Raw genomic sequence first — 27,245 nt, 5'->3', positions numbered from 1 at the left:
CGCGGGGGACACAAGGTTCTGGGGACAGACCCGACCGGGACGGCAGTCCCAGCCCCGCCCCGGTCCCGCCCGTCCTTGTCGAGGCTGCTGACGCCGGGGGCGGCCCCGCGCCCGCCCCGCCCCGCCCGCCGGACCAACTTCCATTTTAGGTGCGGGAGCGGCGCGGGCGCACGGCGGGAGCCGACCGACCCCGCGCTCCGCACGCAGCGCCCCGCGCCGCCCGGCGGAACCCGGCCTGACCCGCGCCGCCGCCACACCGGGCGCCCGCCTCGCCTCTCGCCTCGCCGCCGCGGCGGGACCCGCGGAGCGGAGCGGGCCGGGCGGCAGTGCCGCCGCCGCGGGGCGGGACCGCCCCCCCTCGCCCGTCCGCCGAGGAGCCCGGCCACGGTGAGTCCCGACCGCGGCGTCCGTGCCGCCGCTCAGGGGGCAGAGGGGAGGGAGCGGAGCCGGTGCGGGCCGGCGCCTGCCGGGCGCCGCACGCCCCCGCGGCGGCGGTGGGGCGGGCCGAGCCGGTCCTCGCCCGGCGGGGCCGGATCGGGGCTTGGCCGCGCTCTCCTGCCGGGGCCGGTCCGTACCGGGGCCCGGGAGCCCCGTCCTGCCCGAGAGCCCCGTCCTGCCCGAGAGCCCGTGCCAGCCTCGGCCGCGCCCCGCGGGACCGATGGGGTGGCGGGGCCCGGCCCTGGCGGGGGCGCTGGCGGCGCCCGGGAGCCCGCGGGGAGCGACACAAAGGCGGCTGGGCCGGGCGGCCGCCCCGCTCCCCGCCCGGGCCGCCGCCGCTCGCCCTGCCCGGAACAAAGGCGGCCCGTGTGCCAGCTTCCCGCGGCCGGCACCGGCGGGCCCCCCCCGCCCTCGGGCGGGGAGCGGGGCTGGGTCCCCCCCGCCAGGTCTCGGCCGAGGCACGGTCCGGCTCTCCGGCTCTGCGTCCAGCCGCCCCGTTCGGCTTTGCCGGTCTGCGCTGGAGCTCGTCGCCCGGTGTGTCATTCGTCTGCGCCTTTGTTCTGGCGGGGAAGGGGCCGGTGTGCCCGGGGGGGTCAAGTGTGCGGGTGGGGCTGCGGCTCCTCCTAATGGAATCGCTCTGAGCTTCAAAACAGCCCGACAGGCCCGTCCGCTCGAGCTCACAAGCGACACCGAAACGCTTCCCGAGGAGTCAGGACGGTCCCGGAGCCGGTCTCGGGGGTCTGCTCAGCCGCCGGTTCGTTCTGAGTCTCCATTGGCCACACTGTCATTTAGCGACAGCCTAGCTGCCTCCCCCCTGCCCAGCGCTCCTTGTGTCTTCCCCAGTGACCTTCCCCTGCACCGTGGGCATTCCTATGCCTCCTCGGAGCGCTGCAGAGAGGAGACTTAGCTTGGGTGAGAAAGTTTGGGTGCCTTTCAGTCATGAGGGCTGCTGGCATCTGCGAGGCACCCGCAGGCTGGCAAAAGGGAGGTGGGGCACCTCCGTTATGGCTTTGGGCGAGGGAGCTTGGACAACAAAGCTTCCTCTGATTGTTGGAGAGAGGGGTGGACCTCCTGGAGTGCCTCCCTCTCTCTCCAAGGGCTCCGTGCCCTTGCCCTTCCAGGGAGCCGGTAACTATGGGGGGCTTGGCCTGTCCTGTGACCAGCAGGAGCTGGAGGCTCTTTTCCCAGAGTTGTGCCACCCTGTCTTCTGCCCAGCTCCTGGTGAGCCAGAAAGGAGCAGCTGAGCACATGAAGCCTTGTGATGTATTGAACTGCAGCTACCTGTGGTTCCATCAATGCTCTCTGTGTGCTGCACAGATGCTTTTGGACTTGACTGCCCAGGTCTTTGGTGTGGAGAATCGAGCTTGTCCTCAGCTTTGCAGGTGTGCTGGGATCCTCTAAGCCATGCCCACAGCTAGGGTTCAAAGTTGTCACTTCTGTGCCCTCTCTCTTGGATGTGGCAAGGTGGGGTCAGCAGCTGGCTGGTGACTCCCAGGCTCTTGCCTCTGCTGTGGCTCCTGCCAATGGAGCAGGGCAGCGTCCACCGGGAAGATTGTCAGTTGTCTTCCCCAGAGTTACCTTGTCTGCTCCATCCTGCTCCCAGGGCTTTCTTGAGGCAGGTTCTTTACCTGCTGGTGTTTGCTCGTGCTCTGTAAACAGCAAAGAAGCAGTTTTTAAGGGTCTGCTGTTCCCCTTGGCTGAGTTTGGCTGGACTCTTGAGTGTGCAGAGGACTGTCCTTTGCTGTATGCAACGCTGCTGGAATCTCTCGCGGAACCTTCCTGGAAGCGGTGGGAGGATGAAAGCGCTCGCTCAGTGGAGCGTGCTGGGCTTGCCTGGGCTGCCGCAGAGGGGTGAGCCTCCTCCCTTCCGACGCGGAGGTCAGGGCTTGATGGTTGTGGTTGAGGAGCCCTTGAGGCCATCCCTTCCCTAAAGATGGGCTGGGAGTCAGATGAATGGTCCAGCCCAGACCGCGGAGCCGGCGTCTGTCCCTGAATTGCCTCTCATCTCTTCCCTCCTCCAGCCTCTGGCACGGAGATAAGACCTTGGCCCATTGTATCTGCTGTGGAGGTGGCTTTAGGACATCCAGAAAATAATAGTGTGGCTTGGATCGTGCCTGGAAGGCTATTGGCTTCTCGAAATAGCTTACCAGTGTCTGTGGCCTTAGGGGGAGAGTGCTGGGTAAAGCTCTTGGTTTCCCTTCCCAACAACCCCTCATAACTGTCTCTCATTTACTGCTGGCAAGGACAGAGCCCTTTCCCAAGACTGTGGTGATGCTGTCTCCAGGGAAGTACAGAGCTCTCCTGGCTCTGAGCACCGTGTTTCTGCAGCGCCGTGGCTGTGTCCCATCCCTACCTCGCTGACAGAGAAGCGGAACCCGGAGCTGGTGTGGGTCAATAGAAGATAGCAGGTGCTGCTTGGATGTGATGACTAAATCCGAACCTGGGCGATTGAGGCACTCCTTCGTGTGTGACACAGGGCTTGGCCGGCGGAGGAGGTTGTCCTCTGGCACGGAGTTCAGGAATGTGCCTCAGCACTAGGCTGTCGGAAAGGGGTTGGATTTACGGGCTCTCGACCAAAGTCCTCGAGTTCTCCGAGGTGGCCACAACCTCCTCTTTGCTTTATATCATCCGAGGAGGCTGTTTGGGGGAGGAAATAGTTTCTTAGAGCCAGTTCTTTTGCTGGAAACCCCCAGCAGCAGGCTGATGAGTCCATCCAGCTCCTGCCTGTCTTGTGCTTGTTGCTAATCTGCCTTCCTTCCCTCCTGGAAGGTTGCTGGTGTTGGTTTGGCACAGGAGTGCCTGTCCCTGTGCCCTGTCTGGTGTCTGCTGCATGCAGGGTCTGACCTCTGGATTAATGTGCTCTGTTATGTTCCTGTGTACCCTCAGCCTGTTGAGGGGCTTTGGGTGGCAGTGGTGAGGTGTGATCCTCCTGTTTCCCTTTGCCTGTGGAGGAAGAAACTTTTCCCTGTGAGGAATACTGCTTCCTTATCGTGGCCTGTACAAGGAGGGGTGAGATGAGGTGGCTCTGCTGGGTGTGGGGGGGCAAACCAATGACTAAGGAGCACAAGCTGCCAGGCATGGTGCCAGGATGGGCCAACCCTTAACCAGGGTGCCTGTCACCTCTGCTTTCATCTGCTCTTCCCAGCCCAGAGCAGCTGCTGATCAGAGGTTGGCAGTGGAACGTCTGCTGTGTATGGACCTTGGACTGAGGTGAGAACAACTGATCCCTGCTGCCCAGCCCTCCACGCCAGCTCCTGCTGCCTTGAGGGAGATGTGTTTCCCTGCCAGGGGCTGCTGACAGGAGTGTTGGATGCCCAGGAACTTGTGCCAGTGTCCCTAACCTCATGCTGCAGGTCCATGGTGACTTTGCACTGCAGAGCTCTTACCCACTGCAAGAATGCTTGTGCCAGTGCAGGCCCGAGGACCTGAGCCACGCTTACCCGATTTTAATTCTAGCAGGTCTTTGCCTAGATGTTTGTGCTGATGGGATAGGGAATTTCTGCTGTGGTACCAGTCTTGGTGGGGTGCTTGTCCAGGTGTGCCTGGTTTTCCAGCACAAACAGGGAAGGGTCCAGGTAAATTGAGGTGGGGTCCAAGCCCTGGGAAGAGCTCTCCTATAGCCTGGCTGGTGTGGTGGTGCTCTGGAAACATCTGCAGCTCCAGGGCTTGTATGATGTCGCTGGGTGGGCTGGGGTTGGTGGCAGCAGCGTGCTGGGCTCATGTGTGTGAGGGCAGGAGCTGTTCCTGTACCTCCATCCTGGCCCTGACTGCTCCTGTTCCTCTGGGCGTTGGCCCTGGTCACAGCAAATGCTGCTCAAAGTTCACTGGCCCTCCTGGGCACACCTGAGCTGTACCTGTCACTGCTGGGTCCCTGAGGGCTGGGCTGTGGGTACCAGGCATGGGGAGAAAGCAGCCAGAGCTTGAAGGAGTGGGTAGTGGGAGGGCAGCTCTCTTCTCTTTTCCCACACAGCTTTTTCAACTGTGAAAGCACCTCCTGTATGGGAGAGTGGTTACCTGGGGGAGAGAGAAAGGTGGCCCCATGTGTGAGAGTTGGATGGCCTTGGACTGGATGAATATGGGGAACTGGTTCCCGCCCAGTTCAGAAGGAGGAAGGCGTCTCGCTGTCCCCTGACGATGCGTTTTCCTCTCACCCCATCTCGTGTGGCGCTGGGGCTGCTCTGTTCCGAGAAGAGCCCTGGCTCTCTCAGCTGCTTCCTGGTGCTCCCAGTCGGGAAGGGGAGGTGGTGGTGCTGGGCTGCATGTGGGTATCTGCTGTGGGTGGGAGGGAGGGAGGGAGTGAGTGTGTGGAACTGCAAAGACGAGTTTTTCCGACCTGGAAGGGTGGGTCACCGGGGGTGTTTGCATGCTGCTGGCAGGCCCCTTGCCCAGTGGAGTAACACATTCCTGCGAGCGTGTTGCTGCACGCCGGGCTGCTGCTTGCCATGCTTGGCTTGGCTGCGGGCAGGCCGGCTCGCTCCAGGGGGAGAGTGCTGTCCCCCTCCTGCTCACTGGGGTCTGAGGGGGAGGAGGTGAGAGCCCAGGGTGTTTCTGGGAGAAATATTCTCTCATGTGGGGAGCCTGCCTTCTCCAGGTTGGCTGTGTCATCCTGAATCTCTCTTCTCTTTTCTGCCTGCTTTTACTTCCAGGACACATTGGTGTGACAGAGCCACCTGTTCTTGTCTGATCTCTGCCCAGGGTCTGTCCCCAGCAGCTGGCTGTGGTGGAAAACCACTCACTTCCCTTCTCCATTCTCCTTTCAGCAGCAAGAGGAGCCGCCCTGTGAAGGGCAGGTGGATGGGCCTGCAGAGCAAAGCTCTGGCAGGAATGAGAGCTCTGAGAGGACTCATATTTGGCTTCTCAGGAGTGGCCTGTCCTGCCATCAGGAGCCTTGGGAGTCCCACAGTGTCAGGGAGCTCTAGGGGAGTTTTGCACACAAGGAGATGGGGTGTGTGAGGGAGGCTGGAGGGCTGGCTTAGGGGGCAGATGTTGAACTGGTGTTGTGGTGCTGGTGCTGCTGTAGCTCTGCAGAGAACCAACCCATCTCTGGGGCATAACAAGCACAGCCAGAGCCTCATGGGTTTGGAAAGCAACATCTTCCACCCTCTCCTCATAGGATGCTCTGAGCCCTGAACAGGAATGTGATAGCACTATGGGTGAGGAACCCTGGAGGCAGACTGCTTCCAGCAAGCTGGAAGGCCAGGCATCTGGTCTCCTGGGTGAGCCATGCTGACCTCCAGGCTGGCACAGCTGGCTGAGACTGGGCTGGTGGTGGTGCCCATGCCTGGCATTCCCAGCCTGGTTCCAATCATCTGCATGCCAGCCAGGGGCAGTGGGGAGTGGCTCTTGGCAGGACGTCGTGTTTAGAAACTTGCAGGAAAGGGAAGCCACGATGTCATCTCCCGTCTGACCAGGAAGCGCAGGTTTCCTTCCCTTCGGCTCGCACAGGAGCCTGGGAAGGTGCTTCTCAGTGAGAGAGATGGGGGTGCAAACAGTTTGGCCAGGGGGCTGGGGTAGGATGGAGTCCTGCTGGCCCTCTGTCCTGTTTGTCCCTTGCTGCTCTGTGTGAGTGCTGGCTCCTGCCAACCTGTGTGCACCGTATGGGGCCTTAGAGCGCTCTGGGGACTTGCTGTCACCCTGCTGCAGCACCCCCGTTCCCCACCTCCAGCCGTGATTCACTCTCTGGCTCCTGCCTGATGCTTCTCCAGTGGCTTTCCTTCACCCATTCATTACTGCTCTTGGCAGGGCCCTCGGAGCCATCTCCAGCAGACGCACGCGTGCAATTAGAGAGCCGGGCACCTGATGAGGTCATGCCGAGCCAGCGGAGCTGGAGCCGGGGCGTTCAGCCCAGCCCCGCGTGGTTTGTGCTCTGACTCAGCCCGCGGCCGCCTTACCTGCTCGGGGAGTCCGGGCTGGCTGGGGCGAGGGGGGGGCAGGGGGTCCCACTCCTCCTTGGGCCACTCCCTCCGCCCCGCTGGGCTTAATCTCGGCAATTCCCTCCTGGCCACTCCCTCACCAAATGCTACTTCACCTGTTTGCTCAGCGTGGGGAGGGGAGGGTGTCTCCTCTGGAAGAGGGAGGGGTGCCCTGTTTGCCTCAGGGGTGCCTGGGTACCCTTTTGGTGGGGAGGCTCCATGTGGGGTTGCTGGGAAGGCTGGGGGGCCCTGTCTCCTGCCCTTCTCCCCACTCCTGGTCATGGTTCCTTGGTGGCTTGCTCTTGCTGGAAAGGCAGATAGTGCTGGCTGCCCCCAGTGGTGCAGGTCTGGTGAGATTCCCCTGTGCTTCCAGGCCCTGCTCCTTTGTTCCCTGGTTGGAGCACGGCCTGGAAGCCAGGACTGGTTCCTGGGGCTGCAGGTGTGGGACAGGAAATGATCTCAAGTGGGCTTCCTTGGGAAGAGGGCTGTGGGATGGGCGCTATGCCCGGGAAGGGTCCCAAATCCGTGTGTCCAGGTGCTGGGCTGGCACAGGTAGCTGCAGGTGCTTGTACCTGTGGCCTGATAAAGGGAGGCTGCCTCTAATCATGCTGGGAATGCTGGCCACCAGACTGTGGCCTCTCTGCTCAGGCACAGCCAGCAGCACTTGCAGGGTACTACTCTGGAGTAGCTCATGTGCCCCTGGAACGGGGAGCCAGAAGAGCAGTTTCCCACATCTGCTGTGCCCTTGGCTTGGGTAGGCAGCCCTAGTCTCACTGAGGGGACTTTGCTCCCTGGACTCTGCCAATACGGCCCTTATCTCTGGTGTGTTTGTTTTCACTGCGGGAGAGAGGCAGCTGAATGGGAAAGTTGAGCCCGGCAGAGGGTGGGGGGGCGGGTGAAGGGCAGGGACATTGGCGTGGCTGGAGCCTGGGGGGCCGCGTTGACCTTCAGCCCAGCGCCAGCATCCAGTGAGCCTTGTGGCCGTGGGGACTGCTCATGTCCCCCTTCGAAGTAGCCACTGTTCCTGGCGTGGAGCAGGAGGCTGCCCTGCAATCCCCGTGCTCGCCTCGGGCTGCGGTGGCAGAGCCGGGGGGCTGCTGCCTCCCCCTGCCCGGGAGCTGCTGGGGTGAAGCAGGAGCCCTCTGGCTTGCCGGAGCGTGGCCTGTCCCGGGAATGCTCTGGCCCCATTCCCAGAATCCGGCGCTGGGTGTTTGTTTGCTGCTGCGCCCCCGAGGTCTGGTGCTACTGTGACAGGAAGCGGGGACGCCGGGGGGAGGGAGGCCGGCCGCCGGCTGGGGATGTGCCTGTGAAATCCCTTTGTCCCTGCCGAGCGCTCAGCTGCGAATTCCCACAGCGAGGAGAGAGCCGCCTTTGTGCTGCTGCAGGGCTCCCGACATGTGAATCTCCTGGGCCTGGGGGTGTGAGCCGTGGGGCTGGTGCAGAGGGGTGCCGGGGACCCTCGCAGCAATGCCCCGTGGCTGCAGGGCTGCTGAGGTGTCCGTGGGTAGTGGGATGCAGCAGGATGTTGCTGGCAGGAAGGCTCTGGCCCTGTGGCTGTCCCGCTTGGGGGCTGCGGGTGGACAGAGCCTCTGCCTGGAGCCCAGCCCTTTGGCTGCCCTCCTGCGGCCCTCTCCTCCCTGAAAATGCCGAGGGAAGCTCATTTCCCTTCTTCTCGCCGTGGTGCTCTGTCCAGGCGGTGCAAAGAGTCGGCAGCTTCCCGGCTCTCCTGGAGGGAAGGAGCTCCTGGCATGCTGTGTCCATGCTGTGTGCTCAGAGAGGGGCGAGTGGCCCCCGGCGTGCCTGGGAGGGACAGCTGCCCCGCTGCGGGATTGCTGGCATTCCAGCAGAACAATCCCAGCTCTCCACAGCCGGCCCGACCCTGCACTGCTCCGTGCTCGGCTGCCTCACTCTTGGCCCTGCTGGGGTGGCACCGGCCCGGTGACCTCAGCGCAGCCAGGGACAGATCCCTTCCCCAGGGGATCGCCCGTGTTTCACAACCATCGGCTGTGTCCAGACCCGTCCTGCAGACCCGATTGGTATCTCCGTTCTCGGCCCCCTGCCCTGGCTGAGGGGAAGACCCACGCTCCTGCTTCCTCTCCTCCAGCCCCACCCTGCCCTTATCGCTCCCTCCTGATCCTGCTCCCTGGCTGCCGTCCCGCTGCCTTATAAGGTGCGATCTGCGCCCGGCTTGCATCTCCAGGTGACTCCCCTCTCCGAAGGGAGGCTTTCCCAACCCATCCCGGCTACGTGGCTGTCATCCCTGGCACTGGGGGCGGCAGGTGAGCTAGGCCAGGTGGCGATCCCGCTGCCAGTCCAACCAGTTGGGTGTGAAGGGCGGAGGAGGAGCGGCTCCCTGCCTGTCCCTGCCCGCGGCGCCGCTCCTGGGTGTTCACCCGCCGGGCTCCTGCCGTGACCGGCACCCGGGGCACGGCTCCCCCCCGGGGAAGGCGGGGCTGGGCTGGAGCAGGCAGGCGCCTAAGGCGGTGGCCAACCTGCTGCCGGAGCAGCCCTTTCCTGGCCACCTGCTAGCCTGCCTGCAGTCCACTGTGCTCTGTGACCTGCCAGCAGGAAGAGCCTTCCTGGGGGCCAGGGAGGCAGCTGGAGCCCAGGGCAGGAGCTGGGGAAACCTCTCTCCTGATGTAAGGTCTGGAAGGGTCAGGGTAGGCTGGAGAGTGGGAGCAAGGGGCCTCACACAACCTGACAGCAAAGATGTGTCAGCCTCAGCAGGGGTCCCTCAAGGGTGGGCTGCTCTGAGGTGATGGCTGTGGGCACCTTCCTGCCTCTGGGTTTGGGAGGGAAACACCCAAAACTCTCCTCCACCTGTACAGGGATATAGGATCTGCTGCCCTGCTTCCATCAGCTGTCCTGCTTCCCCCCATGGCCTGAGGGCCATGGGCACTCTGAGCTGGACATAGGAGCAAGTGAGCCTGGTTCTGTGATCTCCCCTCCCATGCCCTGCTGCTTCAGCCATGCTGCGGTCTAAGAGTTTTGATGTGTGAGCCTGGACCCTGTGCTTGGCGTGAGGAAAGATGCCAAGGATGCTGGCTCATTTATTTTTTAGGTAATTGAGACTGACCAGAAGCCCGTGGTGAATTAGCAGGGCTGTGAGCCTGTGCAGAGCAAGTGCACTGCAAGCGCTCGGACAATTGCAGGCTTGAATTATTGATGGAGTTTCTGTTTTTCCTAAGTGCATCATGATGGGCAGCTGGGACCAGAAGAATTTGTTGCTTCCTCTCTCTCAGGGACAGGGTCTGGTGCTGAGAGCTTTCAGAGAGTGGGCAGCCAGCTGGCTCTCCTCAGGCCCTGGGGCTGAGAGAGAAAGGACAGTTATTGGAGTGGAGTTGGGGACGCTGCTGCAAAATTCCTCAGGAAGTACATCCCTCTTTGTCAGCCTGGCAGGTGGGTCTGGCCCAGGAGCCCCAGAGGGGCTCAGCCAGTCTGGATGAGGGGCTGTGTCCGTCCTGGCTCTGATGGAGCCGGAGAAGGGCTTTCCCTGTGCTTCACAGTGTGGGGGGCTGCCAAGGGTGTGTGGCCATGGTGACAAACCTTGCCATGTGCTGGACAGGTGTCTGGGTTCACAAACAGGCAGGGAAGCTGTGTGAAGGGCTGATGCAGTTCTGTTTGCCCTCCCTGCTGGCAGCAGGACTGTGGCAGTGAGGCCCTGGTGTGTCCCTTGGCAGGGATGATGTGGCAGAGGAGATTCTGACTTTGCAGGTGCTTGGGTTGAACTTTGCCCAAAGTGTTCTGTGCTGAGGCAGCACCCTTAGTCCTAGGGATCCCAGGACCTTTGGGTGACAGCTCTCCAGCGACTTGGGGCATGCAGCAGGGCTGGAGCAGATTGTTGGAAAAATCCACATAGATGACTGTGGAGATCCCCCTGTGCTGCTGCAGTAATGCCTGTCAAGCCTCCTGCCCGAGTCTTATCTGCCAGATCTTGTCCATTTTCTCTGGCCTGTGGAGTACAATTCCCCATCTGCTGGCTCGATCTGGGCCCTGGGGTTAATATTTCTGTGGCAGACTCCAGGAAAACACTCCTGGTTGGGAGCCTTCAAGGCCTGGACTCCATCCTCTGGCAGAGGAGGGTGCAGGTGAAATCTGGGTGGGTATGTCTGTGGTTTGGCTCTGGAAATTTATTTTTCCAGGCAAAGGATTTGCTCTATGGGAAGGCAGTTCTGCTGGAGAAGCTGGGCTGAGAGGTTTTGGAAGAATCTGCAGTGTCACAGCTGTCTGCAGCAGAAGAGCTGTGGAGGACTCAGAGTTTGGGGTGCTTATCTGGCTGTGTCCAAGTCTTTATCCAGATGGGAAGGTTGGGGAAGCTCCATGCCTAAAGGTGGGCTGGTAGCTGCCTCCTGGGCAGCAAGTGGCCTCTGCCCCCGAGGCTTGTGACATCTCTCCAGTGGACCCGCTCTGATTTTGGGACCCGTGGGCATACACAGGGTGGGGTTGGTGCCAGGAAATTGGGAGATAAAGCCAGAAGGATTTAGGTGTGAAACTTCCTGGGTAGCTGCATTGTTTCCTGGGGTCCTGATTGCTGTGGGGACAGAGAGGATTCTACCCCTGGGGTGAAGCTTTGTCCTTAGGCTTTTTGGTTTGCCCTAAACTGAGCCAGCTGAAATATTTTTGGCTTGCTGGGGTTTTTAAGTAACGGGTGTGTCAGCAAGTGCCTCTCTCATGATGAAAAGGCTTTCATGAGCCATCCTCAAAGCCGGTCAGGGTCTGGCTCTGGAATAATGCTCTGTAGTTGGATCTTCAGAGGCTGGGGGGAGGAGGGAGAGAATGGTGCAAAGCGATCCCTGGAATTTCACCCTTGCGGGTTCCTGTGTACTTGGCTTTGCACTGTCACGAGTAGCTCACTGGCTGGAGGGAGCAGGATGCATAGCTGAGGCTCTCTCCTTCCTGTCCTCCCTGTCTCGTTCTAGAGATGGCCACTGAGTGCCCCAGATGGCATTGGGACATGTCAAGGGACCCTATCCCTGAATGTGGGGCAGGTTCCTTGCAACTGCGGGGTGTAGGGCCGAGTTTGGAGTTTGTGTGCCAAACCCAGGGAATGGCTGTGCTCCAGCCAGGATAGTGCTGGCTGTGTCTGCAGGGACAGCTCTTGCTGACCTCTCTGGACCTGGCACTGCCTCTCCGTAATTATGTCTTTAATCCCAGATCGATGAAGACAATAGCTGGAATGAGGGTGGAGGGAGCTGGTCTGTCCTGTTGGTGGAGGAAAACTGGGAGAGACCCCGTTCTGCTGGCACTTCCTGCACATCATGGAGCCATGTCCAGTGCTCAGGGCAGGAATGACAGCAGTGTAGGCAATGCAGCCCCCCAACACTGAGTCTGTCTGCTTAAGATAGCCTGTTCCTGCTGGGAGACCCTCAGGTGGCCCCTCCTTGAGCATCCATTGGAGCCGGAGGGTGCGGGACCTATCCTGTTCCTTCCCCTGCTGTTGTGTTTACTCCCTGTGGAAGGGACGGGAAGGAAGCAGCCTCGCAGCTGCTCTGGCCCCTTATCTGGGGCCCTAACAGCCCTGCAAGTTTCATTGTTAGTGTCCATGTTTCCCAGCCCCATTCCCAGGGAACAGAGGTGGGGATCTGGGGCTGGGATGTCCCTATGGGCTATGTGATTGCTGCCTGGCAGCCTTTGGGGACTGGGGACCAAGGGGATCTTCTGGGGCTCCTGTCTCTCCTGTCCGTGCTTCCCACAGAACCAGACCCTGCTAGTCTATACTTGCTGCAGGCATGATCCTCTTCATGAGACCAGACCAGCCAAGTTTCTTCTTGCACTCAGGGAGCTGCCTCTGCCCTCCTGCACCCTAAAAATCTGCCTCTTCTGTATCGGGACTGTTGAGGGCCAGGGAGCACAACTGCTTGGAAAGGCCATGTTGTGGAGGTTTGTTCTCCACAGGGGGCTGTTTCCCTCTTTTAAAGAGTTTGCTGAAATACCACTCTGGAAATAAATCCCATCAAGCCAGGGGTCTTGGCTGGTATTTTGGATGCTGCAGTTGCATAGGGTGGCTGGGGTGGTAGGACTGCTCTGTGTCCTGCTGGACAACACTGCAATGTGGAAAGGAGCTGCTCCCCTTCTACCAAAGAGCCCTGGAAAGACTGAAGATCTGTGGCCCTGCTTAAAGTGGGTGGTAGCCCACCAGAGATAGGGAGTGTCACTCAGGGATGAGAGTTGGGATGCGTCAGCACTGTCCTGGGAGGCACCAAGCCTCTCCTTTGGAGAATCCTGTAAATCCGCAGGGCAGGTGAGCAGCAAGGGTCAGAGCCATCCCTGCATTTCCATACAAGGCTCGGAGAGCTGATCTGTAGGTAAAGCCTCAGGGAGTACCTGTTGCAAGGTGGGAGGGGTGGAAAGCTGAGTGCATGAGCCAGGAGTCATGTCTGGGAGCCTCCAAAACCTTGCTTGGGTTCCGGAGGGTGGTGGGCTGCATTCTTCCTGGGGTGCACTGCTGGCCTGGGCGTGCCACTGCTCCTTTTCCTGCTGGGCACCATGTGGGCAGGAATAGAGCAACTGGATGTTTTTATTGATGAAGGCAGATGACAGAGTGGCAGTGACCAGATGGTGGAATGCGCTGTGGGCGCCTTCCAAAGCACTTGGAAAACATCCACCCTGCACGGCCGGGCTGTGCGGCCGTGCCACCGTGGCTGACACACGCCTGTACCCGAGGGAGGCTCTGGGGAGCAGAGCCACAGGAGCGAGGAGGGCTTTGACAGATCAGAATACTTTACTGAGCTGCTGTGCACCAGCATGTGCTGCAGGCTGGGTCTGGAGGGGCTGCAGGAGGTAGTGGGAACAGGGATGCTGCCTGCTGTGAGCCCCAGGTCGTCCTTATCGGCCCTCTGGGGCGGTGGCACTGGGGAGTGGAGTGGGCAGAGCTGGTGTTGGAGACCGTGGGAAAGCAGCTTCTGTGCTGCTTGCCCGGCTTGAGCGAGTCCCCACATGCCTGCCATGACTGCAGAGCTTTGGGAAAACCTCTCGGGCTTGCAGGGACTCGGCCGGGCTGCGCGGGAGGGGTGCAGGGCTGAGCCCTGGCCGCTCCTCTCCGCCTCTGCCGTTTCTCCGTCGGTGGGAACAGTGAGGAGTGCTGCAGTCCCCGAGGAGCTGGGGGCTGTTGTAGGAGCGGTGCAGCGTTTGCCACCCCACCAGCCCTTCCAGACTCATCTCTCAGAGGGCAGGGGTCGGAGAGAGGCGCCCTTTTCCCAGTTCTGTGCCTGCCCTACCTCCTGTTTAGGAGTTCTTGTGTGTGATTTTGACCTGCTCCCGCTGTCCCTGCAGCTCTCTTCCCTCCTGCTTCCTCACTGTGGTGGCTGGGCTGTTTCTCCCATGACTCTCTGCGTCTAGACCTGGCTGTCCCGTGCCTTTGCCAATCAAACCTGAGCTTCCTCCTCTGACAGGTCTGTATGGAAGAATATTGCCTTTCTGTACCAAAATGTTGATTGTGGCTCACTTGCTGTTCTGCTTTGGGTGGGAGCGTTGGAGGGGTGCAGGCCAAAGCCCATCCCCAGGTCTGTGGGCTGAGGATCCCTGGAGGGAGAGCCCTGGTGGATACCTGGAGGGTGGTGAGTTTTGGCAGCAGTCAAAGGGGCTCATGGAATCCCCTTTAAGGGAATCCCATCATATTCCATCCTCTTCCTGGCTGGGAAGGAGCTGTGGAGCCAAGGCTGTCTCCCCATCTCTTACCACACCAGGGAGGAGGGAGCAGATAAGTGACATGGCCCTCTCCCTCCGCCCTTCCCTGGGGGAAGCAGTAGGATGTGGGTCACTTCTCATACTTCAGGAGTGTCCCCTGCCCTACCCCAGGGACATGCCCTCCCCTCCTGCACTGCCTGCCTGCAGCTTTTCCTTGTCCATGAGGTTTTCCCTCAACCCACAGCAGCGCTTCTGAACCAGGCTCAGCCCAAACTGTTTGCTGGGCTGGGGAGACCTTCTGTCCCCGCAGTGCCACTTTTCCAAGCTTTAATGCTGGGGCAGTTTGCATCTGAGTCCTGCTCCAGGACCCTCTTGCCAGCTCTCTGGTGATGGGTGGGAGCGGGTGTTAATGCCATAAGATTTTTTTTTTTTTTTTTTTTTTTTTTCCTGTTCTGAAAATCTATCTTAATGAATTCAGTCTCTTCTGACCGCTTTTCTCTCCTCCTTTCCTCCCCCACAATCATGTGCAGTGAAGAGAGGGGCTCTTGCCCTTCTGGGTCATTTTTCCCACCCTCACCTTGACACCAAGCCGCCTCTGCTTGTGCCTCCCCGTGCCCCCTGCCCTGCCCACCCTGGGCGCCCGTCACCCATGGACGACTCGGAAGTGGAGTCGACCGCCAGCATCCTTGCCTCTGTCAAGGAGCAGGAGGCACAGTTCGAGAAGCTGACCCGGGCCCTGGAGGAGGAGCGGCGCCATGTCTCGGCCCAGCTGGAGCGAGTGCGGGTCTCCCCACAGGACGCCGGCCCGGGCTTGGCCAACGGCACGCTCACCCGGCGGCACCAGGTAAAACACCCCCTCGGCAGAGGGGCGTGCACAGGCTCCTGGAGCCCCCGGAGCTGCCGCCCCTCCGCCCTCCCTGGATATGGGAGCTGGAGGAGGGCCCACCTGTTCTTGTGGCACCGGTGTACTCGAGTCAGTCTGGGGTGTGCAGACCTCCCTTGGCAGTCAGCCTTCAGGGGAGGAGGTGCCAGCCTGGAGGGTCTTGCTGCCAGGTTGGCTCTGTTCTGGTTTTGGGAAGGTCAGAGGTTGGCTGTGCTCAGTTCCAGGGCATCTCTGCTCCCCATCCTGATCAGCTGCTTGGAGGGCAGCTGAAATGCTGAGGCTGGGGTGTGTGTGTCTCCTTCTGTGTGTGACAAATCCTTGGAGTCTGCCTGTCCCCCACATGGCCAAACTAGGGCTGGGAGAGATCTTTTCTACAGGGCTGGAAATGTGGTTTCATCTGCCTTGGCTTGAGGCGTCTCTTCACTTTTTCAGACTCAGTCTTGGAGAGGGGTGCTCTGAGGGCTGGTGCGTGGTGGTGTGCAGCAGTCAGGTGCTTTTCTGGCTGCGGAAGGTGGTGGTGCAGGAGGGACCTGTGGAATAGGGCAGGGTGGACAGAGGAGGAGTTCAAGTGTCAAACCAGCAGCACCCTGCGGTCGGCCACTGCACGGTTCTCTCGGGCCCAGAGGGGCCTCTGGGGTCACTGGTGGCTCCCGTGTCAGGAGATGTGGAAGGTGTCCAGGGCCCTGCCCGGGGGCAGGGAAGGGTCACGGCCATTCCGTCAGGAGCATGTGGGAGAGGTGGGATATCGAGGTGTCTCCTCTGACTCTTGCCCAGGCTGGCCTAGAGGAGATTTGCTGCACGTGGCACAGACCCCTGAGGAGTGTGTTCCTCAGGGAGGAACATGGGGGCTCCCATGGGATGCATGATGGGTGTCTGTCAGATGCATGAGATGGGCTGCTCAGGGCCCTGCAGGGGAGTGAGAAGGGTGCATGGGAGAGGGGTGTAGTAACGGGCCTGCTGCCCTGCTGTGTTTCAGAACGGACGTTTCCTGGGCGATGCTGACCTGGAAAGGCAGAAATACTCGGATCTGAAGCTCAACGGGCCACAGGTAGGGGGAGCTCAGCCCTCTGGCTGTGGGCAGCCTGCTTGCTGTGGGAGGGTGCAGGACAGTGCCCCAGTGTCCCCATTCCAGCTGGGGGAGGGTGATTTGGGCTTCTCATGTGGCCACCCTGGCTTAAAGGTACTTTCTTCCAAAAGATATCAGGGCTTCATGTGAAGAAAGATCTCTTGTCCAGCTGACACTAGGAAGGCCCAGAGTGGTGACAGGGCCTGACTACCTGTCGCTTTTTCCCCTCAGGACCACAGCCACCTCTTGTACAGCACAATCCCCAGGATGCAGGACCCGGGCCAGATCGTGGAGGAGACGTACACCATGGAGGAGGACCCAGAAGGAGCCATGTCAGTCGTGTCTGTGGAGACATCAGATGATGGGACAACTCGACGTACAGAGACCACGGTGCGGGCCTGGGGACACCATGGAGGGACAGGGCGTGGTGGGGGACCCTGGTGGTGGGTGCTCGGCCATGAGTTGAAGCAGGGTGTGAAATGTACCTGAAGCGAAGTACTGGAAGGGGAATCCAGGGGTGCAGGGACATGGTGGGATTCCTGATGTGAGCGCGCCCTGCATGTGTGTTCCAGGTGAAGAAAGTGGTGAAGACTGTGACCACCCGGACGGTGCAGCAGGTGCCGATGGGGCCTGACGGGCTGCCTTTGGAAACGTCCCCCGTCACCAGCAGCTACGTCCAGACCATGGACAGGAACTTCCGCAAGAACGGCAATGGGGGCCCCGGCAGCTACCTGGGCCAGGCAGGCACGGCCACCCTCCCTCGCAACTACCACTACCCCGACGGCTACGGCCGCCCCTACGAGGACGGGTACCCGGGCAGCGACCACAGCTACGGCAGCCTGTCGCGCGTCACCCGCATCGACGAGCGCTGGCGCCCCTCCATGGACACCTACCGCGCCCCCAGCCGCCAGGACATCTACGGCCCCCAGCCCCAGGTGCGCGTCGGGGGCAGCAACATGGACCTCAACCATTTCCACCCCGAGCCCTACGGCCTGGAGGATGACCAGCGCAGTGTGGGCTTTGAAGACGTGGACTACGGGCTCATGTCTGACTATGGCACGGCCAGGAGGGCAGGGACCCCGTCTGATGCTCGGCGGAGGCTCAGGTATGTGGCAGGAGGCTCTGGGGTGCTCTGGGGTCCCTGGAACTTTATTGTCCTTGGAGGAAAGAGGACCGTGGACACATCGCTTTGAGCTGAGTCACACGCGGCTCACATAGGAGAAAACTTTCATCCGCTTCTAATTGTCTGCTTAATTGGTGGTTAAACCTGGGTGCTAATTGAGCCGGTCTTCCTGCAGCCAGGAGTTCCAGTGGGCAGCTGGATGTAGCTCCAGGCCCTTCCCTCTGTGCCACCAGGGCTGTGTGTGCCGCAGTGTGGCACATCCCTCTGGGAGCCGTGCCCGTGTGGGCTGTGTGTTGGGAGCAGCTGCAGTCCCATGATTGTGCTGTTCCTGTGCCAAGAGCAGCCCCGGGAAGGAGAGCTTAGCCCAGGCTGGGGTGAGCAGGACTTGGCCCCACAGTGCCCCAGGAACGTTCCTGCACAGCCCGACCCTGCTACAGGGTAGGGCAGGGCGGGAGAAGCTGCTCAACCTGTTTGGCAGCAGCAGCAGCTTCTTCCCTTTGTGTGTCTGTGGTGATGGTGGCTCCTCCACCTTGCTGGGCTGTGCTGCCCTGGGAAGCCAGAGCAGGATCCTGGTGGTCCTTCTGCCCTGCCTGGCATTCAAGCTGTCAGCTGCCTGAGGCTATGACTCCTGCTCATCAGTCTCTTGTGCTAGCCATCCCTGCACAAGTGCTGCTTCCTTCTCTGCTCCTGGGTGGGCTGCCAGCAGGGCTTGGGCAGGTGCTGGGGGATTGCTCTGGGGGTGGTGAGGAAGCAATGGAGTGAGGAGCTGAGCCAGAGTCCTGGAGATGGGGAAGAGGCTGTGTCAGCACCTCCTGAGTACCCCAGAGTGGGCCCAGGCAGACAGGTAAGGCTCAGCATAGGTGGCCTAAGCCTGTGGGACATAAAAGAGAGACAACAGGGAGAGACCTGGGGGAAGGGAGGCTCTTAGCAGCCCCTGTGGAGATCTGCCCCATCCAGGTGCATGCTGTACATCCATGGTAGCTCCTGGCTGCCAGAGGGACTGAAGGACCAGCTTTGTTTGTCCTTGTGGCTGGTGCCAGCACAAGTGCTTCTGGGCTGTGCTGAACCAGTCAGGGCAGTTGCTCACCCAGATGGATTTGCTCGTCCTCCTCACTTTGTGCAGCTTGTGTCGGCTGGAGGAGGGCAGGCAGGGCTGCTCCAGGCTTCTCCCTCCTTGGGCAGCCCAGGACAAGCCAGTGTTGGCAGTTTTGAGCTCATGGCCATCAGGTCTCGTCCCTCAGGGAGCGTGTTGGGCAAAAGGGGTTACACAGGTGTGTCCAACCCCTGTCTGCTTGTCCAGACAGAGACTGCCTTGTGTACTTTCCCTGGCCTTTGAGACCATGAGCCCTCTGCTGCGTAGGAAGGTGTCTGTGCTCCTGCTCTTCCACATCCTGGAGAAAGGGGGTTACAGGAGTCAAGTGCACGAGCTGCAGCCAGGTGGGAGACTGGAGGATGTAGTTCATGTAGAGGCAGAAGGTCAGCTCTGTTGGAGTTGCAGGAATGGTTCAGGGTATGAAAGATGGGTTGGTGGGCCCCTGAGACAGCTCTCCCTCTCCCCGGGCAGAGCGATAAAGATCACAGCAATCTGTGGAATCCAGGCACTGTTGAACTTGGCTTGTCCCTCACCTTCTCAGTTACTGTCCACACTGGCTGCCCAGCTCACAGGAATGGGAACAGGGAGAGCAGCGCCCCCCGCCTCAGAGATGTTTGTCTTGAGCAGGAGCCTGGCTGTTAACGGCTTCCTTCGGGGAGGCAGCTCGCCAGGCACGCGGAGCCCAGGGAGCGCCTCGAGCCGCGGGACACTGCCATCGGCTGCGGAGAGCTCCGGCCCCTGCTCTGGGGCTCTTGGCAGAGCTCCCTCTATGCAGGGAAGGAGGGAAGGGGCTCCTTTCTGTCCCCTGCCAGTCCCATCTTGCCTGGAGGGGATCTGGCACCACGGGAGGTGGAGTCCTCCACAATTATGGGGTGGGATCCAGCACCAGGGTGGGACAGGAGCTCCCTTTCATGGAGTGTGAGTTCTGGCACAGGAGTGGGATCAGCTGCCAGTCATGTTGGCAAGTGTCAGTGGCTGCATCTTGCTCCAGCCTCGTGCTGCTGAGTACCTCTGAGCTGCCAGGCATGGGGCATGTCCCCACTGGACCTGCTGGAAGCCAGCCTGGCAGCCCTCTGCCACAGCAGTGCCACAGTGCCTGGGGTTGTGTGACTGTGGAAGTGGCTCTAAAGCTGATGGCTTGGGCAAGTCCTGTACCAGAGGCTGTAGGGAGGGAAGTGATGGCAGCAGCAGGACCTGCCACTATCTTTGTCAGGATACTCTAGGCCAGAGTTGCCATGCTTGACCCAGGAGCTCTGTAGGTGGCTGAGCAGCCCCTGGGGTGGGTGTGAGCTGGAGTGGAGGTAGAAGTCTCTCCTTGGGTCTTGTTTGAATGTCCTCAGTGTCCTGGCACAGCAGGGGTGACTGAGCTGTCTCATCCCATCCCTTTCTGTTGGAAATGCTGGATTCCTCTGCCTGGGTCAGGGAAGGATTGTAGTGCCAGTGACTGCAAAAATGGGAGAATCTGGGATTTGATAGGTGTATGTTCTGGGATTGTGAAATGTCACTTTGGCATGTGGGGCAGTAGTTGCAATTTAAACTTCTCTGTGCTTGTTTGGGCTCATTCCCAGTGCTGCCAGTCCGTGGATGAGCTGTTCCTGGCCAGGGCAGGGGTCTGGGACTATGGCTCTTCCCCAGGCCTGCCCCCGGGAGCCACAAGGTTGATCCCTGGAGCCTTTGTGTCTCTTGGTGGCCAACTTGGCCTGTCCCCAGGGCAGCAGCACACCTTGCCTGTGGGGCCGGCTCTTGCCTGTGCCCCAGGGCTGGCTTCCGCCTCTGCAGGGGCAGAGACCAAGATCCAGCTTCATCCCTTCTGGTGGGCGGGAAGGGGCACTGCCTCCCCCAGGTGCAGGACTGTGCTCACACACCCTCTGCCCTGTCTCCTAGGAGTTGTGAAGACATGCTGGTGGATGAAGTGGCCTCCGACCGCTACTACTGGGCCCCGCTGGCCCAGCACGAGCGGGGCAGCCTGGCCAGCCTGGACAGCCTGCGGAAAGGCGGCCCGGCCCCGGGGAACTGGCGCCAGCCGGAGCTGCCGGAGGTCATCGCCATGCTGAGCTTCCGGCTGGACGCCGTCAAGTCCAACGCGGCCGCCTACCTGCAGCACCTGTGCTACCGCAACGACAAGGTGAAGACGGAGGTGCGCCGGCTGAAGGGCATCCCCGTGCTCGTGGGGCTGCTGGATCACCCCAAGAAGGAGGTGCACTACGGCGCCTGTGGGGCTCTCAAGAACATCTCCTTCGGCAAGGACCAGGATAACAAGATCGCCATCAAGAACTGCGACGGGGTGCCCGCCCTGGTGCGCCTGCTGCGCAAGGCTCACGACATGGACCTCACCGAGGTCATCACAGGTAGTGGCTCCAGGGAGGGCAGGACGGGCTGGTCCCTGGCGTGGGGTCCGTGCTCGGTGTGCAGGTGCTCACCTTCCACTTGTGGCGTTGCAGGGACGCTGTGGAACCTGTCCTCTCACGACTCCATCAAGATGGCCATTGTGGATCACGCGCTACATGCCCTGACCGATGAGGTGGTCATTCCCCGCTCCGGCTGGGAGCGGGAGCCCAACGAGGATTCCAAACCCCGCCATATAGAGTGGGAGTCGGTGCTCACCAACACTGCTGGCTGCCTTAGGTATGGATCTGGCAGACGACTGGCCTGGGTTTCAGCTGCAGTGCCCCTTCTGGGCAGTTTCTGGCACTTCCAGAGGACTGTGGAGCAGCTGCTCTCGTAAGACAGCTGCTGGTGGTGCAGACCTTGAGTTTGGAGGCGCTCACCCTTCTGAGGGGAGCTGTAGGAGCTGTTTTCTCTCTTGAGCGCTGTGGGGTGTGGGCTGCCCCTTGCCTGCCCTCAGCTGTCTCTCCCATGATGGTTCTCTCCTGCCTGCCAGGAATGTGAGCTCGGAGCGGAGCGAGGCCCGTCGGAAGCTGCGGGAATGTGACGGGCTGGTGGATGCCCTGATCTACATCGTGCAGTCTGAGATTGGCCAGAAGGACTCAGACAGCAAGGTACCACAGTGGGACTGGTGTTGGGAAAGGGAGAGCCTGCATGGGGTGCACCTGGCACTCAGCCTGCAGTTTGGGGTTGGAATGTTGGCCTCTCAGTAGGGGCCTGGTTGTGTCACTCATCCCCTGCCCCTTGGCTCAGGGCATCCCTGATCAGCCTGGATAAAGTTTGGCCTTGAATTTTCATTGAGCTTTAAGCTGAAGGCTGGGCCAGGCCCTTGCTCGCAGACCTGGAGTGCTGCTCCCAGTCTCAGTCAGACACTCTGGTTCTCTCTGCAGCTGGTGGAGAACTGTGTGTGCCTGCTGAGGAACTTGTCCTACCAAGTCCACCGCGAGATCCCCCACGCCGAGCGCTACCAGGAGACGCCCCTTGTCCCTGCCAACAATGCTGGGCCCCACAATGCCAGCTGCTTCGGGGCCAAGAAAGGCAAAGGTTCGTGTGCCAGCAGCAGCAGGGAAGGGAGGAGGGGAACAGAGACAGGTCTTGAGGGTGGCCTGGGGTCTTTGTGCTCCTACTCGGGCATCTTGCGTGAAGCCTGAAGGGCAGCTTTCTCTGGAGGTGCAGTGGTCCCTTCTTCCCTGGCTCTGGGAGCTGTTTCTTGCTTTGACACAAGTTGTGGTGGGTGTCTGTGGTGGCGGGATGGTGACGGATACATGTCCACTAATTCCACGCCTTCCCTTTTCTCCTGTGTTGCCCCTTCCCCTTCCCTTTGCTTTCTTGCCAAATGATCTGCCCCATGATGCTGTCGGCACTTCTCTCCTCCTGCCTCCCCTCTCTCCTGTCCTTCTGTCCGCCTCACCAATAGACGAGTGGTTCTCCAGAGGTGAGTGCGCTCTTGGTTTTAATTTTTCCATGTTTAATTGGGTGCTTTCTCCAGCTCTTTTTGCCCCCCCTCTCCAGCTGGGCACATTCTGCCTGCAGTGTGGCTAATACCCCCAATGTCCCCTCCTGCGACACGCTGGTCGCTTGGCTTCAGCTCGCCTCTGGGCTTGTTCCTGCAAGTGGCAAAGAGCTGTTGGGCTGGGCAGGTGGGGAGAGGAGGAGTCTCATGCCTCTCCACTTGCCCTTTGAAGGTAAAAAGCTCCCAGAGGACCCTGGTGCTGACACAGTGGATTTTCCCAAAAGAACAACTCCAGCCAAAGGTATGCTCCTTGAGTGGTTATGCAGGGCTTGGGTGTCAGGACAGCTTTTGCCACAGCAGCCTGGGAGAGGAGTGAGTGAGAGGAGCTCTTTCCCATTGAAGTGAGCCTCTGCAATGGTCAGAAGTTGGATTTGGAACAGGAATGCCCAAGGGCCTGTTAAAACATGAGTTCTGCCAGTAGTTGAGAGGATCTTATGCATGGATGAGGTCAGTGCTGCCTCAGGACAGGCATCAGAGGGAAATACTGCCCCAGGGTCTGAGGGACAGCGCAGTGACACAGCCCTCTCTGGTGGCCTCAGACTTGCCAGCACAGCTGCTCTCTTGCCTGCTCTTTGTGGGCATGGAGAAACAGGCATGATTTAAAGCTAAAATCTCTGTCTTAAAGTGTTCTTTGGCCATGAGAATGAAGAAGGGTCATTCCCAAAGCCTCTGGGGACAAGTGTCTCACTGTATGTGAATCACAGGCCCTGACCAAGCAGTGGCTGGGTTTTCTGGTACTCTGGGGTAGCTTGGCCCTCCCTGTGCCAAGGATCCCCCTCCTGGGAACCTGGCTAGAAGCTTCCAGCTTTGTCTGCCCTTTGGATTAGGCAGATGCTAGCAGAGCCCTTGGATAAACCCTTCCTCCCCTTGTCCTCCTGGCAGGCTACGAGCTCCTCTTCCAGCCAGAGGTGGTGCGGATATACATCTCCCTGCTGAAGGAAAGCAAGACTCCAGCTATCCTGGAGGCTTCAGCAGGAGCCATCCAGAACCTGTGCGCTGGCAGCTGGACGGTGAGTGCCCACGGGGAAGGGGTGAGGGAAGCCGGGGGGGCTGGCAGCGGTGTCCCCAGCCCCGGTGACACGGTGGCCCCGTCCCTCCCGCAGTACGGCCGGTGCATCCGCTCAGCCCTGCGCCAGGAGAAGGGGCTCTCCGCCATCGCTGACCTCCTGAGCCACGACAGCGAGCGCGTGGTCAAAGCGGCGTCCGGCGCCCTGCGCAACCTGGCCGTGGACCTGCGCAACAAGGAGCTGATCGGTGAGCGTGGCACCTTCCCTGGATCCCTGCAGGCCAGGCAGGAGCTTCCCCCTCCTCCTGGCTGCTGGGGAAATGTGTGGGCACAGCATCAGCCCTCTGTCTGCTGCCCTCACCGGAGCAGAGAGTGCTGAGCTCCGCAGAGAGGGACAGCAAAACAGGTCACCCGCCAGTGATTTTCCATTCCATCCTGTTCCATGCTTGCTCACACCCAGCTCTTTATCCTTCCCAGGCAAACATGCCATCCCCAACCTAGTGAAGAACCTGCCTGGAGGCCAGCAGACCCCTGCCAAAAACCTCTCTGAGGACACAGTGGTGTCAATCCTCAACACCATCAATGAAGTGATCGTGGACAACCTTGAGGCAGCCAAAAAGCTCCGGGAAACACAGGGGATCGAGAAGCTTGTGCTGATCAACAAATCTGGGTAGGCTCTCCTCAAAGGATGATGCACAGAGTGGAGAGGGGTTTCACTTTCTCTGGGTTTCCAAACATCTCTTCCTCTGCCTCTTTCTAGGAACCGCTCAGAGAGAGAAGTCCGGGCAGCCGCCCTTGTCTTGCAGACAGTCTGGGCCTATAAGGAGCTGCGGAAGCCCCTTGAGAAGGAAGGCTGGAAGAAGTCAGATTTCCAGGTGTGGGGATGCCCTGTGGTGGCCAGGGCAGTAGGTGGGGTCCTGCAGGAAGGAGAAGGCTGTTCCTGGAGCTTGGCAGTACTGGCCTGCAGCTCTTCACCTTGCTGGTGACACTGGGCACCCACAGAGATGGGTGCCAAAGGCCAGCAGGAAGTCTCTGCTAGGAACACTCTACTGTAAAGTGTCATGCCCTATTTCCCACAGGAGCATGAGGCAGGAATTCTGTCACTCTAAGTGCTTCTGTGGCAGTGTTGAAGAACAGGGTTCTCCCAGGCTCAGTTTCCTTCCCAAAAGCAGACTGCTCTTGCTGCTGGAGGGGCAGGCCCTGGTCCAGGCAGGCCCACCATTCTGATGGGGGTGCACTAGGGGCTTCAACACCTTCTGGTTACTTTGGGTCCCTTACTTAAGGACTGTGGGAGGGTTCCTGGGTGCTGGAGGGGTGGGTTGTGCTGGTGAGGAAGGAACCTCTGGGGCCAGGGTTTGAGTGGTCACTGTGTTGCTGTAGGTGAACCTGAGCAATGCCTCTCGGACCCAGGGAGGCAACTCCTTTGATGACAGCACCTTGCCTCTCATCGACAGGAACCAAAAAACAGGTATGTGCTTGCCTTCAGCACCTGTGCCTGCCATCATCCTTCTTGTGGGTACTCAGGGCAGCTGGCATTTGTCCCCTCCCTGCTCTTCAGATTTGGCTTCCCTGGCAGCCACAGCTGCTCACACAGGGCCGTTAGTATGGGCCTTGGGTGTCTTTCCAGGCCATCAGAGCCCCCAGTTTGGGCCTTAGGACCTACAGTGCCAGCCCCAAGATGCAATCTGTGCTGTCCTTGGGTCACAGAGCTGCAGCTGCAGCTGGGCCTGGGCTCCCCCATCTAGGGCAGGGAGCAGTTGCTCTGTGGCTCCTGGCTCCAGGAACTGCCCCTGATGTGCTCTCCCATGCTTGCAGACAAGAAATCCTCCCGGGAGGAGATCCAGATGAGCAACATGGGACCAGGTAGGAGAGGGACTCCCCCTCAGTATGTGGGGAGCAGGGCAGGGTTCCCATCTCCTGTGGGGGTGGTGCAGCCCTCCACGAAGGTGACACAACCCACTGACTATCCCCTTTCCTGCTCCAGACAACTATTCCACACTCAACGAGAGGGACCACAGCAGGACACTGGACCGATCTGGTGACCTCGGAGAGATGGAGCCGGTGAAGGCAGCGCCGTTGATGGTGAGCAGCTCTCTTTAGCTCGGGAGGAGTGGGATGGGGGCAGGAAATGCCACATCACTGTCCTGTCTGGCAGAGGAGAGGAGAGCTGGGCTCCCACAACTAACACCCCCCATGCCATGGCCCCTACTAACCCCGTGTGTCTGCAGCAGGAGGAGGGGCAGGAGTCACAGCCTGAGGTAGAGGAGGAGGAGGAAGATGCTGCTGTGCCCTCCCCCATGTCGGTATGTCCCACGGTGTCCTGCCCAATCTGACAGTGGTGACAGATCCTGCTGTGCTCTTAGGGGTGCTTGGCCAACCAAATTCTGCTCCAATCACTGCTACTGCAATCACTGGTGCCGTGATCCTGCTTGCACCCTCACTCCTGCTCCAGCCTTAACACCTGTCCCTCTCTGTCTCTCCACAGCAGAAGATCTAGCTGGCCTCTCTGCCTCTGCTCCGTTTGGGTTGATAATATATTATATATATAAATATATAACTCTTCATGGTGGAATGGACCGACTTTTACCTTGTCTTATTGTTGGAATTTTGCTGGACTCTCTGTGCCAACCATCCAGCCAAACGCCTGGGCCGGGTCCCCAGGGCAGCCCGGGCCACTCAGTCTCCTCCGGGCCGCTGCACCTCCCTGTTCTGGGACACCACCACTGAGAACTCCTCCTCCTGTCCTCCATCACCTCCTTCCTCCTGAGAGTAAAACCTTCCTGCCTGACTCTGCCGGATCAGCCGGCGTGGATGCTGCACAAGGACTCGGATCTCTGCCTTGACCAGGAGCTGCCTTCTCTCCCACGCCTTCCCCCTGCTCCGAGGTGTCTTCCAGGGACAGGGACTGGGACCTCACTCGCCACCGCCTTGTTTTTGGTTTGGTTTTGTTGCCTATAGGATATATTTTTTTCGTGCAGGATCACTCTTCAGCCAGGGCCGTGGGGAGGACAGCAGGAGCATCCCTCCTCCTTGAGGGCTGCAGGACCAGAGTCCAGGGGCTGGAGGCACAGGGGCCAGGGGAAGGAAAACCAGCAATAACGTCTCTTGCTTTCCTCTAGATGAGGCTTTGGGGGCATGGGAAGGGGGATCCAGCTCTGGATCCTGCAGAGGGGTCTGGATGGGGCCCTGGCTCCCACCCAGTGCCTGTGTGAGGAGGATCCTTCTGTGAGGAAGGTCAGTGCTGGGGCGTGGGCCAGGGTCCCTGTGGAGGGAGGAGATGCGGCAGGGTTTTGGGGAGAGCGGGCAGCTCGGGGCGCACTGTGCCGGGCACCTGGAGCCGGGATCCCGCGGCGCTGCCCCGCTGACTTTCTCTTGACACGTGCCTTTCTTTTGCCACTGTGAAATCGCTCTTTGAATCGTACTGTCTGGCTGCTTCCCTGGGAAAGGGGAGTTTCCTTGGCTTCCAGCAGGGCTGAGCTCTTCCCTGCCCTGCTGGGAGCCTTACCTGTCTGCAGTGGGGCTGGGAGCCTGTTTTGGGGGGAGCCCAACCCCCCTGCCCTCGCTGAGAGGGTGCGGGGTGCTCATCTGCATCCTGGTCTGGGCGGCCACGGGAGTTGGGTTGTGCTGCTCCTCCTCCTCTTGGCTGTGGTGCTGGGGCACATCCATGTGCTGTGATCTTTCAGGGGGCCCTGGGGCTCCCTGTGCAACTGGAAACTGGAGCAGGAGCCCTCCCAGCCCGGGGCTCCCCCCAGGGCGGGCTCTCAGGGCACGGGGAGGTGGCAGGGGCAGAGCTGGTGCCTTGCTCCTGCCCCAGTTCCCCCCTAGCTCCGGCTGGGCCTGCCCTGCTTCCAGCCCCACCTCAGCTCTGTTGGGTTTTGTTCTGGGGTCTAACTCTTCTCTTTTCCTTTCAATATGTAAAACACTAATTCCTTTTTTAATTTTTAATTCCAAATGAACCAAAAAGACAGCGTCCCCCTTTTCTCCTCCTTGGCCCTGGTGGGGAGGGGGGCCAAGGAGGTGGGGAGGGGGAAGCACCAAGCCGTTCCTTGTCTGATTCCTGTGCACACTCTTGTAACGCTTTTAAAACGAAATGATTTTTTTATATAAATAAAGTTTTTAAAGTGTGATGTGTGCCTGCCCCTTTGGCGTTTCTGGCTTTGCTGCTGGGCCCAGGTGCCTTTTCCAGGAGCTGTGCTGGTC

The 27,245-nt window shown here is 60.1% G+C and overlaps 1 protein-coding gene across 6 annotated transcripts; it reads left to right on the top strand.

The window, feature by feature from the left end:
• Positions 1 to 111: 111 nt before the first annotated feature.
• CTNND1 (catenin delta 1) lies at positions 112 to 27,172 on the top strand. Of its 6 annotated transcripts, XM_079308744.1 has the most exons (20): positions 248 to 387; positions 13,623 to 13,741; positions 14,507 to 14,820; positions 15,836 to 15,907; positions 16,157 to 16,315; positions 16,498 to 17,030; positions 20,026 to 20,489; positions 20,583 to 20,766; positions 21,023 to 21,140; positions 21,417 to 21,570; positions 21,944 to 21,961; positions 22,212 to 22,280; positions 22,922 to 23,049; positions 23,143 to 23,293; positions 23,523 to 23,715; positions 23,806 to 23,920; positions 24,426 to 24,513; positions 24,861 to 24,908; positions 25,030 to 25,127; positions 25,274 to 25,466. In XM_079308744.1, the coding sequence occupies exons 3-20, from the start codon at positions 14,626 to 14,628 to the stop codon at positions 25,376 to 25,378; spliced, it is 2,892 nt and encodes a 963-aa protein (XP_079164870.1). In that variant the 5' UTR covers positions 248 to 387; positions 13,623 to 13,741; positions 14,507 to 14,625; the 3' UTR covers positions 25,379 to 25,466. The 6 variants fall into 6 exon arrangements, with proteins under 6 accessions (XP_079164869.1, XP_079164868.1, XP_079164866.1 ...); XM_079308745.1 differs by lacking the exon at positions 21,944 to 21,961 and having other exon boundaries at positions 25,274 to 25,463; XM_079308743.1 differs by lacking the exons at positions 13,623 to 13,741; positions 14,507 to 14,820; positions 25,274 to 25,466 and adding an exon at positions 25,534 to 27,172 and having other exon boundaries at positions 112 to 387.
• Positions 27,173 to 27,245: the final 73 nt, after the last annotated feature.

The sequence above is a fragment of the Erithacus rubecula genome (assembly GCF_903797595.1).
Source record: "Erithacus rubecula genome assembly, chromosome: 6".
NCBI classification, from domain to species: domain Eukaryota; kingdom Metazoa; phylum Chordata; class Aves; order Passeriformes; family Muscicapidae; genus Erithacus; species Erithacus rubecula.
The sequence above is the reverse complement of the archived record's forward strand: the minus strand, read 5'-3'. Positions and strand labels throughout refer to the sequence as shown.

Bases quoted from the DNA above. Each gene is read 5' to 3' on its own strand.
- CTNND1 (XM_079308744.1), top strand. From the start codon at position 14,626: ATGGACGACTCGGAAGTGGAGTCGACCGCCAGCATCCTTGCCTCTGTC. The intron at 14,821-15,835 runs GTAAAACACCCC...GCTGTGTTTCAG, and splicing joins CGCTCACCCGGCGGCACCAG to AACGGACGTTTCCTGGGCGA. The intron at 16,316-16,497 runs GTGCGGGCCTGG...TGTGTGTTCCAG, and splicing joins CTCGACGTACAGAGACCACG to GTGAAGAAAGTGGTGAAGAC.